Genomic DNA, 20,511 nt, shown 5'->3' with positions numbered 1-20,511 from the left:
CAGCCTTAATCTGAACAGTGAAGGGAGTGTTCACCCCGCTCAGGGGTCACTGCAGTGGAACAGCCCATCGCAGAGCCACATCAAAGGCCTGCCAGAAATATCGATGGGTTTGGACCGAGGCCGGGAAACTCACTACGGCGATCATTCACTGGGCTGCGCTGCACATGAAGGACGGGGAGGAAAAGAAATAGAAAATAGGTTGTTGTTTACTCTTCCATATCTTCTCTTTATATTATTACAAAACTTTACACGGACATTTGCTAATCTCCACACTCGAGTGGAACACAGAGGGACAAAACAACAAAAAATAAAAAGTATTTCTCATCCAAGAAGGCATAAATAATATAAAAGACAAACTTTTTTCCTTTAAAACAGATACATTCATATGAAATAATATTTTACTACTACAAAAAATAAATAAGTCATCTAAAGAGTTTTTGATCTTTTATAAGAGTTTTCCCTCCAGTGGGATACGGTTTCAGTCTCTGAGCAACGTTTCCTCGGCTCTTTGCGTTTCTCTACATCTGGCTTTCATCTCAGTCTCTTGTAGTCGCTCTCTTTTCCCACGTCGCTCTCCTCAGCTCAGTCGCTCCAAACTTTTGAGTCCTCGTCACCGTAACGTGCAGTGTCTCTGACTATCCCGTCGCGGGTCCTCTTCCGTCCTCTGTGATATTTCTCGTCCAGTCTCTTTGCTGGTTTCTCTGAACTCTCCACGCAGCGGGAGAGTCTTGTTTGTGTGTGGGCTGCGTTCAGACCTCCTGTGGGCCGGGCTGGATCAGCTCTCCTGCCAGGCTGCTGCTGGAGATCCACCCAGGCTTTTCGTCACAGTCCAAGTCTGGCAGGCCGAGACTCTCCCAGCACACCACAGGCCCCTCCGTGTCCACGCACTCCAGCTCCTCCTCGGCTGCACAGAGGGAGACGGGGAGAGTCTTTGGTTTATACTTCATATTAAAAAAGACAAGAACAGATTCTGGAGAGGCCCACAGTGTAATTTGTGGTGATGCTGCATAGTTTGTCTGCAAACAACATGAGGCTTGGTAATCTTATAAAAACTTCCTAGTGGGGCACAAAGAAGAAGAAATGTCAGAGTTCGATTTCACAATAGTTCTGAACCACGAGGGTCTGGATGTAAATGTTTTCACTTAATGCCCGAGAATTTGTTTTGTAACTCTAATGTCTTCAAGGAATCGTTTGACATTTTTGGATTTGTTTGCGTGCCCAGAGTTAGATGAAAAGATGTCACTTGGTACAGTAAATACAAAGCTATAGCCACGAGAGGGCTAGCTCAGCTTAGCACAGAGAGTGGAAACCAGCCTGGTCGTGTGAAAATATTTAAGCTCTAAAGTAACCTGATTACATTATTTTATCATATTTGTGTAATCTGGACTAAAAACAACGTTTAAAAACGACACGTTGAAGTTTTCAGGGGGATGTGACAGACTGGTTCGTGGTCAGGAGAGGTGACTTCCTGGAGTCTCGGCCGAGTCGCCATCAACCTCGGGGTGATGACAAGATGTCAAAGAGTCCGACCATGCTGGATCTTACTTCCCTGCTCTTTTTACAAATAAACACGTGAGTCACTGGAACAAAAGGGACGAGATGTTTTTACACCAAGAAAGAAAGTATTGCATTTGCCGAATTTACAAGAAGACCCAAATATTTGAGTCAGGAGAAACTTTATAAACTTTGTGAAACGCCGTCTATGAAAAATTCTCAACAGCTCACAAAATTGTGTGATTTTCTAAGGGAGCGTGGGGATATTGCGGTTACGAGTTCAATTGTTTGCTCAGATGAAACAGACGCGTGTTCACAAAGATCTGCTGCTGACATTGGCTGGTTAAGACAGTGTTATATCCATTCTGCCTGTTGTTGGGGGATGTCAGCTAGGTCACATGCAGCCCTGACCACCTCCAATGTGGTCTGAGTGATGTGATCTCAAATGGGTCCTCACACCTGTACTGAGAGCTGTGAACTTGTGATTCAGTCACTCAGTATGGATGTTAATACCGAGTCTGAACAGGGCCTTACAGTCTCTATGCTACGCTAAGCTAACCGCTTGCTCACTGTAGCCTTTTATTTATCAGAGTGGTATCAATCTTCCCATATGACTCTTGACAAGAAAGCAAATAAGCAAACTTCCCAAAACACCAAACTATGTCTGTGACTGTCTGAGCTTAAAATTACAACGTGCTACAATGTGGTTGATGACTCATATATTCATATAGATTGATGTAGACGCCTTTAGTCAGTCTGATGTGATTATGTTAATCTGTCTTGTTTCTATATTTATGATGAAATGCTTTTCTGGTCGCAAGCCAACATTCAGAGACGCTTCCACCATCCAAACATTACAAGGTGTTATAACAAAGCACTACTGAAGTTTTACTATCGCCTTAGTTTTTCATATTTCTACACAGAATCACTGCTGACAATAAAGAAGAAGGTTTGCTTTCAATCTAATGATTATCCAAAAGTGATCGGTAATTTGTAGAAGAAGTTGTAGTTTATACTTGAAGGATGCAGAAACTATTGGTTTCTCTGATATCTACTGATTCTGTATAACACAGAAGTGAGAAAACACCAGAGGGAGGGAGGAGGCGGAAAAAGACAAAAAAAAATGTCGGAGGGGGAAAAAGACAAATTACTTGGAAAAATATTGTGGGCATTTAGAATAAAAATGTGTCTCACCAGTGTTGTCTGCCGGACAGTTTTCATTGTTCCCGACCAGACAGCAGGAATGCTGCGAGGGCGAGGAGTCATTGTGCTCGTCTGGTTGGTACCCTGCGTCGGCCCCCTGGTCACCAGAGTGCATCTGGCTGTCGGGGCCGTGGCACTGCGACGAAACCTGGCCCAGAGGCAACATCTCCAAGCCGTCCTGCTGGCACGGTGCCACGCGATGCATTAGTGGCAGAGTGCCGCTGGAGAAAGTGCCATTGGTCTTGTTGTAACATCTGCTCAGAGCGACAGAGGGAGATGGAAAGAAGAGCGGGGACATGTTCGTTTATAAGACGCCCGTGTTTGCCGAGTGCTCACCCGCTGACAGCTCTCAGTGGTTCTTCCTCTCTGCAGATATCTGTGGGTTTTTTCCTCCAGACACAGAAACCCCTTGTGTTAATACTCCTAACAGCGCACCGAACAATGACAGCTCAAACACAACTGGAGCTCTCACACAGCTGCAAAACGCATTTTCAACAGTTAAACCAGAGATTAAAAGGTCCGATCTCACTGCCGCTAAATGACTGTGACACACTGTGGTTTCACTCTCCAGTGGAGTTCCCAATCGTAGACACGCAGCGAGCTTCTCCGTGCTTCCCTGAACTCAGCCTGCTTCCATCGGTACACGATTGGATCGTGACCACACCCCCTCTTTTCCCAGCAGCCGGAGGTAAATAAACACAGGGCTCATTAGGTCTGCTGGCTGGGTGCACACAGGGTAAACTGTGATGCTGGGGACCCTTAAGTACATAAACAGGACTAGCAGGAGGGGGACTGTGTGTGTGTGTGTGTGTGTGTGTGTGTGTGTGTGTGTGTGTGTGTGTGTGTGTGTGTGTGTGTGTTTCGCTCAGCTGCATCTTACAGAAAATGTGAGCAATGCATCGTTCCTCTCGATGTCCACAAGGCTTTTCAGTCAGTCCCAGATTTTTTTTTAAGGAGCAGTTTGTAATGACTCATCAAGATTTTATGTTCCCACACAACTTAAAGTCCTGCTAATGACACTAATGACTGCAGTTTGCAGTAAATGCTGTGCTCTTGTGACAAACAGCTCAGATAATCGAGCCGTGGACTGCAAACAGGAATAACTTCAAATAAGTAGAAGGGATAAATTAAACTGCAGAATGGCCTCGGGTTGTTGCAAAAATTACATTATTCAAATCTGATTTCTTGGCCAGATTTCTTTCCTGGTTACACCCATTTTATTGAAATATAAAAAAAATAAGGTCCAAAATGAGGTAGAGGTTGGCGATCTGGCGATTTTAGACACAGCAAAGTAAAAGATACACAAACTCAGTGCTGAAGTAGATGAATCAGACTTCTTCTCTTACCTGTTATTGTTGCAGAGGTTCTGACAGCTCATACAATCAGACGACTCTGTTTGAGGAAGAGCTGTGTACATGCCTCCACCCTGACGAGAGAACACAAACTACATTCAGACAAACTGAATTTACTCCTGCTGATGTTTAATACTGCCGTTGTGCAGTACTCTGCAGTGTTTGTGCTTCAGCACTCACGTTATGGTGGTGGTGAGGGTGCGAGTGCTCGCAGTCCCGGGTGCTGTGTGGCAGGGTGCCATCGTGGCTGTGTGGGTGTCCGGGTGAGAACAGGCTGCCGGTGCCGTTGAGCAGCGCCAAGCCGTTGGGGAGTTTGTGGTGGAGGTGATGGCACCCCTGGGGTAAGATGGGGCCGCTGTGCCCGTAGCCGCCGTGGACGCCTCCGTTGATGCGGCCGGAGCCGGGCAGCGTGGTGTACTCGAGAACATGGCCGTTCATCTCTGCTGGCTGGTACAGGTAGCCAGGAGGGTCATACTCTGCAGCAGAGAGGCAGAGAGAGGAGGTGATGGAGAGGAGAATGGTTAGGACGGAGGGAGCAGCAGGTTTGGAAACTAATCTTAACCTTAATCTCTTTTTTTTGCATCTGAAGAGCAACTTTATTATGTTTTTATGTCAAGTACCAAATTTATTCTGTCAAGTGTATCAAGTGCTGAAATTTGGCACTGAAACTTTGTCTGATTTTTTGACTTTTTGAGATATTTTTCGGGTAAAAAACAGTAAAAGTTGCAAACAAGTGAACAGGAAGCTGCTCATAGCAGGTTGGTGCATAGATTTGCATACTTTTTGATACCTGACATTTAAGATGGATAGGAGGCATTTCTGAAACTGGTATCGGTATCAGAACAACCCTAGTCTCAGCACCAAAACTTGGGCAACATTTCGCTGCCAGTATTAAAGAAGAAACCAGCTCTAATGTTCAGTTCACTCTGCTGTTGGTAAACTCCAGAAAGTTAGCACCTGTGACTCAATCTTCGCTTTCCCCAAAAATCTTTAAGCTGCAAAACCACAACTATTTACAGATCCTAAACGTCTGGTAAAGAGTCCATCCAACAATGACAAACACTTTTACCAGCGCTGTGAGGTCTATATATTCACTATGAACACTTAGAAAACGCTTCACAGGCTGTCCGGGGGCCAAATATCTGTAAATATGAGACAACTAAAGTGGACTTAAATCTCTGTGTGTGTTATGCTACCTTTGGGTTTGTCTCTGAACTCACTGTGCATGTTGTTCTGCTGCCGATTCCTATACAGACACATGGCGATAAAAGCCAGCAGGATGAGCACCATCACCCCCAAAATACAGCCCACGATCAGGTACAGCAGTCCTCCGGGTGGGCTGGGCGGCTCCGGCAGGTAGGGGCCAGGTGGGGTGATGGGGTGCTGGCTGGGCGACCCCGGGGCCTGACGGGCTGCAGCAGAGAGGGAGGAGGGGACATGAGCAACAGCTTTTAACCCGCTAGCAACAAAGAGAAATAACACAGCACCAAAGCATAAAATGCAAACCATTGTTGTTGGCCTCATAAAACTGGGTGCTTTACGTTGTGTAATTACGGCGATCAGACCCGCCATTAAAGCTGCAGCCTTCGCAGACACATGCCTGGACCGCCGGAGGTTTGTTAACGCGTGAGTCATTTCTTACCTCTGGTCTCACAGATCATGACGTTGCTGTATTCACTCTCTCCCCCGTCGTTAAAGCACTGCATCTTGATATCATAGGAAGTCTCAGCTTGGAGGTGACCAATCATGTGCCAGTGTTTTACACCTGAGAAGAAGAGAAAGAGGGAGAGAGGAGGAGGGAAAAGGGAGAAGAAATGATATGAAAAGGTAAGAAGTCACTTCCTCTATGAGCCGGTGTTGACTCGCATTGCTCCAGATCCTGTGCAAACTCACTTCTCCTCCTTCTCCTCATGTCTCACACTTTCATGGAGGTCATGTTCTTTCATGCTCTCTCACTCATTCACCCTCCTCCTCCTCCTCCTCCCCCCACCCTCCTCTTTTACTCCGTCAGCCCCACGAGGGCTCAGACAGTTGCTTTACTCTAGACGAGCTCCATATATGGCAGCTTCATGTTTGTCCTGGCTTGCCTCCAGTATTCACACACACACACACACACACCACTGCTGCACCGCCACACACAATCACACCGCTACGTGCTCTGAAATCGCAGATGAGACGAAGATCTACAACATGGAAACGCTACATTTCCAACAAATGAGGCTGAAATGAGCTGCTGTTCTCGCTGTGTTTTGTTCAATATCAAGTAGAATGAATCACTGCACATGTGCTTCCTTTTGCACCAATGTAGGTTTGAACTGTTGTGAGAGGGAACGGTAAAGAAAGCTGCTGCTAAAGCTAAAGCTAAAGCTACACCCTGCTGTAATTCAGATGTTTAAACACAAAGAAATAGATCTCAAATATGTTTAAACAAGACACACTGGTACTGTACACATCAATATACCGTTCAAATTATAAAGTGCTGCAGGAGTGAGTAGTAAACCTGCGATCCTGTTCCCTCGTCTCGCAGTCAATGGGGTTTTTTGAATGGATTGAAGGTCTCAATCTCACAAGATTTTCCTGTTTTGTTCTGTGACATTCGACCCACTGGAGAATTTTAAAGCATTTACATGTTTAAAAAAAAGTTTTAGCAAAGCAAAGTTGATGCTAACAAATGGTTAAATGAGACTACAGAGGTTGTCAGGGACATGAAACACCATCACACCAAACACAGGAACTCATCCGCTCTCTGATCTGCCTTTACAGGCCAACTGAACGCAAACTATTCTGACTCATTGATTTTTTTTTTTTTCAGTCTGTAATGGAGATAGAAATGGTGCCAGGCTGCCAGCCTGACTGGATCACGAGTCAGCCTTTATTTTCCAGGAAGATTTAACACACTGTGGCTGACAAAACAGCACAGTGAACGTGAATTTTATAGGGAAACGATTTCATGCCGATGGTGTCATTAATCTATAGCCAGCTCACTGTGCAATCAATATACGTTAAAACAAAAAACTGGTCTATTGCCAGTTTAACTAAATTGATATCAAGTGGAAGAAAGTCATAAATACACACCGAATTACAAAAATATTCAACCAACATGTAGTGACATCTGAGTTAGTGGGAATCTCGACGGTCGGACGTCAGAGAGCTGGGCGGAGTGAGAGGACGTCCCTCCTTCTCTTCCTGTACCAGGCTCCACTGTTAGCATTCCACCCAGCAACCTGAGCCCCTCTCCTCTGACCGGGCTCATATTTCAGCTCTGGCAACCATTTATTAAAAACAGATTTCAGAAAGCCCTGCTGCCCAGGGACAGCATTCTCTATAAATCAAACAGAAAGAAATGCCCCTCTTCACTCCACCCCGCTGCTGACACCGAGTATCCATTACCCTCCCGACTGTCGACAAACATCTACACACTCAATCTGCAGTGGAAACACGCACACACACACACACTAATATTAGCATTTCCACTCACCTTCCACCACATCTCGTTTGTAGTCGCTGTCATTGTCGCTGTCTGTGGGCCGGTAGTAGATGTAGAAGCCTTGGATGGGAGTGTTGTTGTTACTCGAGGGACTATACTGCACGGGGATGGAAAAAAAGATTACGTTAGGCTGCAGCAATCTCCTCGGCAATTATTATACAAAGAGAGGAAATTTTCCAGCAACTAATGGCCGGGCTTGTTATCAGCAGATGTACACGACTGGAAGCAAGACGGTGATTGCACTGTCTGTCTGAAGTTCAGGACATAATGAGAGCGACTGAGGTTAGGTAAATGTGGGGAACTATCTGCATCCATCTGCTGCGAGCAGGAGAAAGAGCTTTGAAGAGAGCGAAATCAAAACGCAGATGGACAGGACCTCTTAATCTCTGTTAGAGTGGAGCTGTAATCAGCACAGCAGGTCAATTAAAGGCCTGATTGAGTCTCAAGATGCCCAAGAACCACCAGCAGCTTCAACACAGGTGGAGCAGAGGGAAAAGCCGGTTCATCACCCCGGTTAATTTGTCATGGCTGGTAGAAGTTAAATAAACAAAATAATAAGATAGAGGCAGGCAGGCCTGTAGCTGCCAACTATTTTGATAATCATTTCATCTTTTAACTCATTTTTCAAGCAGAAATGCCAAAAGTTAGCTGGTTCTGGCTTCTTAAATCTGAGGATGAGCTGCTTTTCTTTGTCATTCATGTCAGTAAATAAAGAGTCTTTGGGTTTTGGGGCTCTCAGGGATATGTGATGAGCATTTGTGTGTCAGTATGTACTCACAGTCCAGCGCAGCATGATCTGTGTGTCGCTGATGGCGTCTGTGGAGGAGATGTGAGGTCCGACCACGGGGCGGTCTGCGATCCGCGGGCTGGCCTGTGGCACCTGGTAGAGCTTGGAGGGGATGCTGTGAGGACTCTCTCCGTACATGTTCATGGCCACGACACGAAACTTGTAGGTGGAGCCTGACAAAGAGATGCAGTGTTACAGTGGAGCGGCGCTCAGCGGTGACCGATCATCATCCTGTGATGTCCAACAATAAATCATATCCAGCTTTGTGATCTACTGATTCATTTGAGTCTTTGTAAGTTGAGAGGTGCTGAAATTAATTCATTTATGATTCCTCTTCATTAAACAGCTCGCCTGACTGGCCAAGGTGGGTCCGCCAGATGTTTCAGGCAAAAATTATAATATTTGGGATCCCTAATATTTGATTACTGAATGACACTTTATGCAGAAAGTCAGTTGTTTAAGGGAACTTGGGATCCTGGTACCGTATTACATGCCCCTCCATTTTATCCCTCTAAGGAAAAAGCATCCCAGTTTTATTCTATTTGAGGCGTTTCTTCTGTTATCTACTGTGTTCAAATATTGTGATACAGTAAAAAAAAAAAACAAGCTGCAAACCTGATATTATCGTGGGGCTATAAACCAGTGATAGCATGCTTTAAACACTGAGCCAGTTTTTGTCTGTGACCAATAAATAAACTGAAAAGGTCAAACACTTCAGCAACACTCATACTACAAGTGCTTCTGGAGACGTCTCCCCTCTCTGTGCACCTTGGAAGAACATGAAGTTCCTGCTCTGCTTCTACTGATAAATAAACTTCAATACGTTTCAAACAGCAGATTAAGAGTCAAATCAAAGCATTTCTCTTGAAGCCGTTATCATCACGTCTAGTTTGCAGGATTCCCTTTTACCCACAGCAATCGCTTCATGTTGTCACTGTTTATTTGACCAACTGTTCACATCAACTCTGACTGTATGTTTTCATTATAATTATTTTTCTCTTGCTAATATCGATGCAAAGCGGCGACAAACAAATGTGACGAAGGGATCATTTCATTTCAAATGTTTAAAGATTTTTGGTTTACATGAGTGAGTGTGTAGATGATGGAGTCAGTTCGATTGATCAAAATCTAGTTAGAAAAATAAAAGATAAGACAGCAATCTGTCTTTTTTTCCAAATTGTCTTACTAGTGGAAGGATCATGAAACCGTCTGTGCAGAGGAATCATGTCATGCTTCACTGGACTGCAGAGAAAAGTTCTGAACTTTATAAAATCTCACCCGGCTCCAGATTGCGAACTTCCACCGACAGCTTGAGAGGCGAGATGTTATCCGCAGCCACAACCCACTCCGCACTGCGGCCGCGTCGGTACTCGACTCGGAAAGCCGTGATCGGAGACCCGCCGTTGGCTCTCGGGATCCAGGTGACGTACACCGAACTCTCGGTCGCCATGGAGATAGTGGGGCGGTCGGGTGCCTCGGGTACTGGGACGGAAACAAACAAGGAATACATGTTTTGAGTCGTGCAGAGAGACAGAGCATCATCACAGCAGCTCATATAAGGACGGAGCGAGTTCACACAAAAAGCAAAAAAAAGAGAGAATTCACATCACAGTGAAGCTGCATGCCGTGGAGTGACGTGTACTTACTGCCTGGGCTCTGAGCCACAATGTTAGAGAGGGCAGGAGAGAGTAAGACAGAGAGAGAGAGAGGGGGTTAGTGAAAATGTGAGTTTCAGCAAAGTCGGCCTGCTTGTAATGAGAGTCGAACATGCACACACACACAGATCCACACAGCGAGATGTGAGCCTATCTCACAGCTTACAGCATTCCTCATCCAAAGAGTCATTACAGGGTGTCAACTATCGTCTCACTGTTTGTACTTCAAGCCAGAAAGAAACAAAGCAGACCACATCTGAACGTGAAGCTCTGAGATCTATTCAACGCGGTCCCGGTCATGAACTCGACCGTAACCATCTACACGACAGAGAAGCCCCGTGATTTCCTCAGAAGCATCCCACAGTCGTCGGCTGCACACGGTCCAGCAGCTGCAGCGGCACCGCAACAGGACCGTACAGACGGTCGACGAGCGCGTCTACACCCACCTCTGTCGTGTATGACGACGCCAAAGTGCGTGTTGGGGGTTTTGTCCTCTGGAGCTTTGGGGGGAGCGGAGATGACAGGAGGCTTGGAGGGATTCTTGTTGGAGGTGGGGCTCTTCTCTGGAGGAGGAAAAAAGAAAAGCAGGGGATAAGAAAAACAAGGCCCGACAGGTCTTCAGGGCTATCAGTTCCACAGAAAGCAGCACACGGAGCAGCTCCGGATGTCGGCTCTGGAATCTAAAGTTTCCTCCCGGTTTTCCGGAGCTGTTCGGGTTTTATCAGGGCGGGTTTCAGGTTTCCACTTGACAACTCTGCAGTTGTCAGAGCATTCGAGGGTTTTAATTATATACATTTGGTGGCTTTTAATGGCTGGTTTTAACACATTAGTACTTGAACTCAATATTCTCCACCAGAATAATATTTCTGACAACATGAACAGAAATATACTTTACAGTAAGAGTACAATTTGGACAGGAGACACGGAGGATAAATGAAATATTTCGTTGGAGTTTGGAGCCTCATCTAGACATAAGAGCCTGTTTTTTTTGGTCCAGGATCATTTTGTAAAAGAGCCACCCTTGGGACACAATCATATGTGAGGTTTTGGCAGAATTTGACGTTTTTCTGACCAGGGAACATTTGGTCAGCCCTGCTGTGGTGCAGCATTATTGTTAGCTTTTAGAGGAGCTGCGGTTGTTCTTATTTTTATTTGTCCCAAAAAACAGACAAAACACACTAAGAGTGATCATTATGAGTGTACCTCGGATTATAATTGGACAATGAGGTGGAAGTTATTTAAAGGAATAATCCTCCCTTTAGATAGAGTATATGGCTGTATATTATATCTTTGATATCATCCAGTAGTTATTAAGTAATGAGGCCTCATCATTTTATGTTTTGGTGTATTTGCTGATCCTAAGCTGGTCTCATCTGCTTCTACTTCAGTCATTAAGCTTCCTCATCCCACACAAACTGAAGCAATTTCATTTTGCTAGGTGCTCGAGCCAAAACTTTTGCTTGGTTGAAAATAATTCTCTTTCCAGAAATCACAAACATAATTTGATTATTTGTGTTTGTTCTGAATGTAGAGACACTAAATATTACTGCAAAAAAAAAACTGGAGGAGCACATTTTCTTCCACCGCTAACTCGAAATCGCAATGTGCTTTTGATATTTTTTTTTTTTGCTGATTTGCATGCTTCTACTTCAAATGACTTAAAGTTAACTGCTAATAACAGTTGTTTAACCGAGTGTTTTCCCTGCGGTCGGACTGACCCTTGCCGGTGCGGAAGGTGAGCATGGCTGGCTGGCCCTCGCCTGCTGAGCTCCGAGCCACCATCAGCACCTCGTAGAGACTGGAGGACTCCAGCTCCGACAGCCGCAGGGTCTTCTCGCTGCCAGGGACACGGACTGTGTGCCAGCTCCCCACCACTGTTCCCATTTCATCGACCTGACACACACGCAGACAGATGGCCACACACACAGAGACAAATACAAACAGTATGACTAAAAATGACAGAGAGAGAAAAACAGGATCATCTGTCTGTCTACAATCCTTTATAGTTCAGTCTGTTTCCGAGCCTGACTCACAGCCTCAGAAACAATCCCTGTGAGATCTCTGTCACAATTTCCAACTCCTGCAGAACTGCATCCTGCTGCCAACACAGTCTTAACTAGTATCGCTGCAGTTTTATAGTCAGAGTGAGCTTATTACTGAGGCAAGCACAGGAAAATGACCAAGTGTTCAGGTCCTGGCCTTACCTTTTTTTATTTTATGACAAACCACATTTGCCCATTTTCAATTAGTTTGGGGCAAAACACTTGAGGGAGAGGTCATGTGTTTGCAGTAAAACTAAAAGCCAGTCTTTAAGAGAATGGCAAGAAAGGAGTGAAACATGGCAGCATGTATTTTCACCTCACCTTGCGGTATTTGACAAAGTAGGCGTTGATTGCACTGCCTCCATCACGCCCTGCCCTCCACTCCAGGTCGTACAAATCGGGCTTGTGAGTCTGCGGCGGGCTGATGATGATCGGCGCCTCCGGAGTGGGGCGATCTCCAACTCGATCAGCCGGCAGGTTGGTGTCGCCTTCCTCCTCGGTCAGAAAGCGCTTGTGGCCCTCGTCGCTCTGCATGGGGTGGAGCGATGGCGAAGCCTCCAGCAGGACACCGGCGGTGGAGCCCAGGCGAGGATCTGTCACAGAGAAAAGTCAGTCATTGTTGATTAATATTCATTTTCTCGATTAATCAATTAGTTGTTTGGTCTATAAAATGTAAAATTACTACATTTTTAGGGTCAGGGTTAGTTGATTATGAGCCTGGACCTGAGTTATGCTGTGGAAGCTCAATATAATAAAAGCTGAGGCAATGGCAACAATCACAGTCAGTCAGTGGCTAGCAGAGGTGGCCCTGCATGTCCACAGAGGACAACCAGCGCTGGAAAGTTTTACATTTGGACCAAGCCTTTGAATCTACATAAAATAACAAGAAAAACCTGGAGCTCTGCAGCACCACATAATCATGCTTTGTTTGTTTTTTTTTCATTAAATCTTCGCCCGAGCCAGAGCGGTCCACCTGGACAAATCATGCACGCTGGGAGCCTTATTACGGCTGACACCAGTTTGGCAGAGCCGGGGTGGAATTTTTCACAGACGTTTGGAGGACACCGAGCACAGCCCGCAAGAGGAGGGACCGCGCCACTCTGAGCCACACCACTGAGGTCAAAGAGCACCATAATTAAATATTAAAACCCAAACAAGTGAGTAAGGAGGTTAAAGCAGCGAGGTTGGCCACAGAGGCACGCTGCAGGTCCTGGGTCCAGTTTCTGGCTGTTTTGTGTGCGCCACTGGTTCACTTTGTAAAACAAACAGGCCCGGAGCTGGTAACACTAGACCTGATCCTGGGACTGCGGCCAGCTGCCACACATTCCACACGCCAACCATTAAAATACCGGAGAGAATCAGACCCCAGCACCACATCCAGTCCTACACACTCTGCTCTGCCCTCCACAGCTCTGACTCACAGCCCGACCACAGCCGGGCTCCTCCTCCACCGCACTGATGCAGGAGGAGGCAATTAAGGCCACGGCGCCCTCTCCATCCTGATGGAGGGGAGTGATCTATCATGAGTAAGTGCTACTACACCTGGACAGAGATTGGCTGCCAGGTCCTTCCCAGAAAAAGGTCAGTCCATTAGAGAGGAACACCTGGGAGTGAATGTGAAAGTAAATCATGGAGGATTACCAGCAGAGACCAGAGCCTCCGTTTAGACAGAGCTGACTTCATGGACGTCACAGAAGCTCCTTTCTGATGAGAGCAGGGCTGCAACTAATGATTATTTCCATTAAAGGAACATTCTGTAGTCCACAAAACATTTCTGGAGCTTCACAGCAAAACAGACTTTTATTAATATGGAAAAAAAACAACGGAAAGTAAACATAAAATGGCTCCATACAGCTCGTCAGTCAAAAAGCACCCACTTCAGACGGGTGTCATGCTAACGCTTTTAGCTTAGCATCTGCAGTGAAGATTTCGACTCGAAATGGGTGTAAATAGCATCTCTTCAACTCAGTTTGAAAGGCGAGCTGTATGGATCCATTTTATTTTTCTATCCGGTTGTTTTCTTTTCCACTTTAAAACAAGTCCCGTTCTACTTCGGTTGTTTTGGAAAACGCTGTTTTGCCGTGAAGCTCCAGAAATGTTTTGCAGACTACGAAACTTCACACGACTTTCCATCAGCTCGGGGCTGAGTAGATAATGACTGAATCCTTTTGGTTGAACTGTTCCTTTAACTCAGGATTCGACTTGACTTGCCCCAGAAAAAAAAAAAAAAGCCTCTGGACTAACTCTGACTAAATGACTCGGGTCAAATGTCTCATGCTCAGCACTTGTTGTGGCTGCTAGCTTTGACATTTGGGAGCAGCGGGAGCACAGTGGGTGTTGATGGAAGTGACAGGAGGCAAGCAGCCAATCACATGACAGAATAAAGACACCACATCTCCCATGTGGCACATCCCACTTAGCGGATCAGAGCAGGGAGTTGTCATGGTGATGGAGACAACGACACCAAACAGAAAACCAAACATATTTCAGATCTCCCTCTGAGATGGATTACAATACTGCACACATCAATGACACTGTTTACTTTGGGTGCAAAGGGCGTTCGATAAGCTCCCGTTCCTGGTACCTGCACAACAGCTGAACACAAACTGACCTCGGAGTGTTTACCTCGGCTCAACATATCCTGCTTATCATCTTATCGCGGTCTGTTTTTTGTGGAGAGGCAAGAGATATTAAATCTCATTCTTCTTCCTGCGCTCTGTGGAAGTGAACTCGCCTGATCCCGTCTGATTTGCACTCCCTACGCACCGCATGTTTCTGTATTAATCATTCAGCAGATAGAGGGGAGAGCCGAGGAATGGGGCCACGGCGTACAGCGGCCGGGAGAGGGAAGAAGAGGGGAGGCTCGGGGGAGAGAGGTGGAGGAGGGGGAGGGTTGTGATGTGTTAATAAATAAAAGGCAGTTGTGTATGATGTTGACAGCTGGGTGGTCTGGTCCTCGTCATAACCCTCCACGGCTACTCCTTACATTCCAGCGTCCGGGGGCTTATCCCCGACGGCGTGCACAAAGCTCACTCTCACGCTCAAGCTCAGTTCAAGGCTCAGGAGGAGGGCGGCCTTGGCTAAGCCTCTCCTACCAGCCCTCCGAAACACACACACACACACACACTCACATTGGAGCAAGGACTCCCTGCAGATACTGTATGTGCTGGCCCTCAGAGGTCCCGCCTGGTGAGACGCCTTAACCCTTTCCAACACTAGCAAGATGTTTGTAACACTTTACAGTTACATAGCATTTCTCAAACCTCTCCCTGAGCTCTGCAAGGCCCTCCGGCATCAGCGTACACACTCATGTCGGAGGTTTGTCACCATCTGAGTGTTAAATGGTGGCGATGCGTCACTGGATCCAGTTTATCTTGTTTTGAGTGTTCTGAGAGGGAAATTAAAGGGGAATATTGGGAACAGTAGGGATGAATATCTTGATTAACTGATCAACAACAAGTTTGATTATTGTTTAGCTCGTTTTATCGAGCAACAAGGCCAAACACTCTGTTGATTTACTGTGTTTTAAATCGTTGGGAAAACCGTGACATCACCCGCTGGTTTGTGGAGTTTGTGGACAGCTGTTTTGAAGTCTTTCGTTTTTGGCATTACAGCCGTCGCCATCTTGGTTTTTCGGAGCCAGAAGTGACCATGTTTAGATGAGAGAGTGGAGCTGCGGAGGACGACCTAATTGGATCTGACTGAGAACCCGAGGACACGCTGCGGTGGCGACTCGTCAATAACAACGTAGCAAGCTCAGCCTGCTTTACTGTCTACTTTACTCTAAATGGGACCTAATTTACAAACCAACATCATGCTGTGTAAGAGAGGACTTTAATCTAGAGACTGAGACCATAAACTCATTAGGAAACTGTTTACCGAGGTGATAAATCAAGTGAGAAGTAGGGTCATTTTCTCATAATCGGACTTCTTTTTGAAACCAGTCGAGTCGCCCCATGCTGGCCATTAGTTATACAGTCAGTGGTTTTGAACTGTTGAACTGGAAATTCACTAAATAACTGATTAGCTGCTTATTAAAATATATATATATATTGACAGATTAACAAACAATGTAGCAAACAACAAACTAGATGTCTTGGGACGTCTTGCCCCAAAACATTTCATCATTATAAGCTCTGCGTGGGTTTGAGTCATTCAGGAGGTTAAAATATTTATCTATCGGTTTAAGATAACCGATACATACCTGACTGAATCGTAAGCATCCCAGACGACTGTGCCGTGCCAATCCTGTTGTCCAGCAGACACTGAAACACGCCCTCATCCTGTGATGTCACATCATTAATAACCAGTGAGGATCCAGAGATCCTAAAGCGATGCGATGGGGTGATGGGCTCAGCGTTGAACAGCCAGGTGATGTTTGGGGACGGGTTTCCTTTTGCCATGCAGGTGAAACGGGCAGAAGAGCCGGAGGGGATGATCTGGTTGGACAGTCCCTCCGTAACAAACACAGGCTCTGTGGAGGAGAGGCCGGAAGATCAACATCATAATGAGTTCTGCTGCAAAAAAAGTCCCCTCTCTCCCAAAACTCTTTCTTATCATCCATTTCTTACCAAGAACATTCACAGTATAGTTAGCGCTGGTCACAGTGCCCTGCTCGGTCTCAGCAGCACAGGTGTAGCTCCCTTCATCGCTCCTCGTCACCGCAGCAAAGGCCAGGTTGTTGTGCTGTCGTTGGTGAGAAGGTCCCGGTGTGACCTCCTTACCGTTCTTAAACCATTTGGCTGCTGGTGCAGGGCTACCGGACACGATACACTCCAACATCAGCGGCTGCGACTGCTGCACTGAGACGGTCATCGGGGCGGTGGGGTAAACTATCCGGACCGAGGAGGGGGAGTCAGAATCTAAACAAAGGAACGAACCATATTAGTAGACAATAACGGATGACAAAGTGGACATATAACTGCAAATAATGTCTTCAGACTTACGTTTCACTGTTAGCTTAGTACCATGAGGCTGCATTACAGTTTCCCCGGTAACAGGGTTGAATGCACCACATTTATACATGCCCTGGTGCTGGGCCGAAACAGAGAGAATCTGGAGGTTTCCAGATGGAAGAACTAAATATTCACCTGAAAAGAGACGGAAAGGACAGATAACTTCAGTATCAAGATAGTGTGTGCCTTACACCATGAGCAGGTGAACAACAGGGGGGACAGGGACTTCATGGTGCATTCAAGTGCACCTTGTAAACTCATAAATCTATACTCAAATGGCGACATATATTGTTTAAAAAGGGCACGTTTCTTTTATTCTCTTATTTTACTTTGTTGAAACACATCTGCTGTTACTTTCTTTTTCTTTGATTGAGGCTTTTTTTAATAATTAGTTGTATAAAATCACAACATAGTCATTTTAACCACATATCTCTAAAACAATTCAAGTCAATTCTTAATGTAAACATGAATAATGTTAATAATGCATCAGGTTAGAGGGCTCCTTGTATGATTTACACTCAGATCTCTGGTGAAAGGCATCATTCAAAAAAAAGAAACGTCATCTTTATTTGCAGTTTTCAAACAAACCTGTCGACACTTCTATCCTCTCGCCTCGTGCTCTCAGCCTTGGCAGGGCCTGAGGGACGCTGTGCGGTAGAGGACACTCTATAAGAACAGTGCTTCCTTCCTGCACTGATAACGACCTCCGTCTGCCATCTTCATATTCTGATATTTCTGCAGTGACAGAAAAAGAAGACTCGGTTAAACTCGCCCGCTGTGCAGAATATCAGACATTGAATTACGCTGAGTCAAGTACGAAGACCAGCAGCGCTACTTGAGTTGAGCTGTTTGTGTTGGATCACTGGGTTTGTTTATTGTTGCAGTGAGTGATTCTACTGAGGCCCGTTACAGTTCCAGATCAGGGTCAACCCCTTAGTGTAGCGTCCAACAGCACGCAGCATCCCAGCAGGAACATAACACACTGCACAGGAAAGCCCAAGGCTCATTAAGGATACCGGTCAAGAGGCATCTGGAAGGGTGCCCGAGTAAAAACTCCTACAGCTTCCTTCCCCTCCGCCACTCAGCAGCAGGCAGCCGAGGACAGCCATTCTTTCTAAGTGTTCAACACTCACAAAATGGCCTTCCTCTTCTCAAGGCAACTTCCTCTCTTTATTTACCCCTCTGCTTTGAAGTGAGTATTAGTATGCACACTGGGGTAATTCTCCACATCCGTACCTGCTATGGCCACACGCGCGTGGCGGCTGCCGATAGCCGGCCCGTGGTCTAAGCGTGCCACACACTGATAGACGCCAACGTGGCCGGGCTTGAGGGAGGAGATGGTGAGGGAGCCCTCGCTGAGCTCCACACCAGGCAGGGAGTCCAGGTCCAGGGGAAGGCCTCTGAAGCGCCAGGAAACCACCGCCGAAGAAGGACTCACTAAGCAGCGCAGACGGGCGACGGAGCCTCGACTCTGAACCACGGAGGCAGGCTCAGAGAGGAAAGAGGGGTACTGAGCTGAGAGGAGACAGGAGCAGAGAAAAGGGTCAAAACACACATTCACATGCAAAAATGTTTGACAGGTGAGATGGATGAGAGGTTCGACTCTTCCTTCTGTGCAGTGATATGGTTGGCAGGTGTAGTTTGTTAGAAAGAAAAAAGCTCCTATATAAAACTGCTCACAACAAGGTCTGTGGATTATCTTCAGTAACCAGGTCACTATTTCTGGAAAGAGACGTTGTTGGATAAATAGCTCTTCAGGTCAGAGGAAAAATCTGTAGTCTATTTTTTGGTTCTGGGATGAACTGCCCCTTTAAGTTTGACTGTAGGCACCAACCCCTGTGTTGCCTGCTGTCACGGCTAACATGCTGTCTGCTTCTTCAACATCAGTTAAGAACCACAAAGAGGATTAAAAAGGTCACAAATTATAACTTTAAAGGTGGAATAATTTAGTGTTTGGCCACTTGGGAGCAGGAAATCTCCACCACAAGCTAAAAAACTGATCTGGCATACTCAGAGCTACACCGGCCTTAATTTAGATATCTATCCTTCTTTCTGTTCTGTTCTGGTCTCCAAAGAAAAATATCTGGCCGCTGCTATAATTACAACTTTTCTTCAGCAGCTAATCTCCCTGACATCTGGAGCTGGGCAGGTAGTGTACATTAGGTTGGTCAGAGAGCTGCTAGAAACTGATCAAAGCCTTCCTGAAAGCTGCTTAGAGCTGAGGAGTTGGTAATCTTTGTGCAGTCATCGCATTACGTAATCATTTGTTTCAGTGTTATTATGAAAATATGGTTTGTGGGTCTCTCACCACTTCCAGCCACGTGAAGCTGAGAGCGGGAAGACAACTTACATGAGCAGCTGATGAGCAGCGACTGGCTGAGACACAGCACAGTGGACAGGAGGACCCTTAGGCCACTGTCCATGGTGCACTTTGACCCCTGCCAGCAGCCGTGTTGCCAGGCGCGCACGCTCTCGTCTGTTCAGCAAACCTGCAACACACAGAGGAGAGGAAAAACACATCAGACCGGAGCTCTGCGCGGACACATGACAGCATCAGAAGAGGTGAGACAAAAGAAGCCGGAGGAGGATTCCCGAGGTGAATCTGAGCTGGAAAAAAAATCTATTAGTTTCCAAATGAATCCTGTACGACAATCCTTCTAATCTTCACGACACATCCCCTTTACACACTCCTTGATCTCCACGTCCCGCCCTCTCCTCTGACCCCTCTCTTCACCCACTTCAGTGTCTCCACGGAGGCTGGAATGTCCAGCCTCTCTGCCCCCCTGCCTCTCTCTCCCACTGGGCCGCTGAGATCTCCCGCTAATGGAGTGGCTGTGGAGAGACTGTCGCCTCACTCTTAATATCACTCTCTTGTCACACTGTGTTGCTTCCTCATAGGTTCACTGTAGCCTGAAGTGCAGGCCCAGACACACTGGAGGGCACGTAATTAGGAGCATTCCTCTATCCTTTTCAACCCGACCCCCTCCGACTGCGGCACCTCCTCCTCCTTTTTCTAAGAGTAATCCGGGCAAGCTTTGATCCCAGGTTCCTGGTTGCTAACCGGGGCTTGAGCCTGAGGCCGCAGGGACAATGGCCGTCCAGCTGTGATATTCACCCCGGTGCTTCGGTGGCTCGCAGACGTTAGCGGAAGGGCCGAGCGGGGCTGAAGGGTGGGTCAAATTAAAAGGATGATGTCTGGGTGGGATCGGTGAAGCCGAACAGGTTTCCAACGCTCATCCTCGAACCTAAACACCGTTTCATCTGCTCGACACTCAGGCAGGTCCACGTTGAGCCTCCTCTGAAGGCTGCAGTGGGAAACAGCTTTGAGTAGAGCTGCAAGGAACAACTGTTTTCAATCTCGATTAATCCATTGATTACTTTTCTTAGATTCCAAGGTGATGATCTAAAACCCAAAGACATTCAATTTTCAACAATATAAAACAGAGAAATGCTGCAAATCTTCATATTTGACAATCTGGAATAAGCCAAAATTTAGCATTTTAGCTTGATTAATAAGATGAATCCACTATCAAACT

At 46.3% G+C, this 20,511-nt stretch overlaps 1 protein-coding gene across 1 annotated transcript in view; it reads right to left on the bottom strand.

The window, feature by feature from the left end:
• Positions 1 to 202: 202 nt before the first annotated feature.
• The window catches only part of cdon (cell adhesion associated, oncogene regulated), a 32,952-nt gene continuing 12,643 nt past the window's right edge, over positions 203 to 20,511 (bottom strand). Inside the window, exons 2-19 of the mRNA XM_084350938.1 lie at positions 19,326 to 19,464; positions 18,212 to 18,490; positions 17,564 to 17,710; positions 16,967 to 17,110; positions 16,592 to 16,882; positions 16,225 to 16,494; positions 12,342 to 12,613; positions 11,697 to 11,871; positions 10,425 to 10,541; positions 9,602 to 9,805; positions 8,315 to 8,496; positions 7,528 to 7,633; positions 5,692 to 5,814; positions 5,270 to 5,461; positions 4,230 to 4,525; positions 4,044 to 4,123; positions 2,689 to 2,951; positions 203 to 904 (exon numbers count right to left, since the gene is read on the bottom strand). Of these exons, the coding sequence (XP_084207064.1) occupies positions 750 to 904; positions 2,689 to 2,951; positions 4,044 to 4,123; positions 4,230 to 4,525; positions 5,270 to 5,461; positions 5,692 to 5,814; positions 7,528 to 7,633; positions 8,315 to 8,496; positions 9,602 to 9,805; positions 10,425 to 10,541; positions 11,697 to 11,871; positions 12,342 to 12,613; positions 16,225 to 16,494; positions 16,592 to 16,882; positions 16,967 to 17,110; positions 17,564 to 17,710; positions 18,212 to 18,490; positions 19,326 to 19,398 (3,369 nt within the window). The 5' untranslated portion in view covers positions 19,399 to 19,464 and the 3' untranslated portion in view covers positions 203 to 749. The remainder of the gene's footprint in view (positions 905 to 2,688; positions 2,952 to 4,043; positions 4,124 to 4,229; positions 4,526 to 5,269; positions 5,462 to 5,691; positions 5,815 to 7,527; positions 7,634 to 8,314; positions 8,497 to 9,601; positions 9,806 to 10,424; positions 10,542 to 11,696; positions 11,872 to 12,341; positions 12,614 to 16,224; positions 16,495 to 16,591; positions 16,883 to 16,966; positions 17,111 to 17,563; positions 17,711 to 18,211; positions 18,491 to 19,325; positions 19,465 to 20,511) is intronic.

The sequence above is a fragment of the Pagrus pagrus genome, assembly GCF_965226575.1.
Source record: "Pagrus pagrus genome assembly, chromosome: 4".
Classification (NCBI taxonomy): Eukaryota; Metazoa; Chordata; class Actinopteri; order Spariformes; family Sparidae; genus Pagrus; species Pagrus pagrus.
This window is presented reverse-complemented; position numbering and strand designations above follow the sequence as displayed.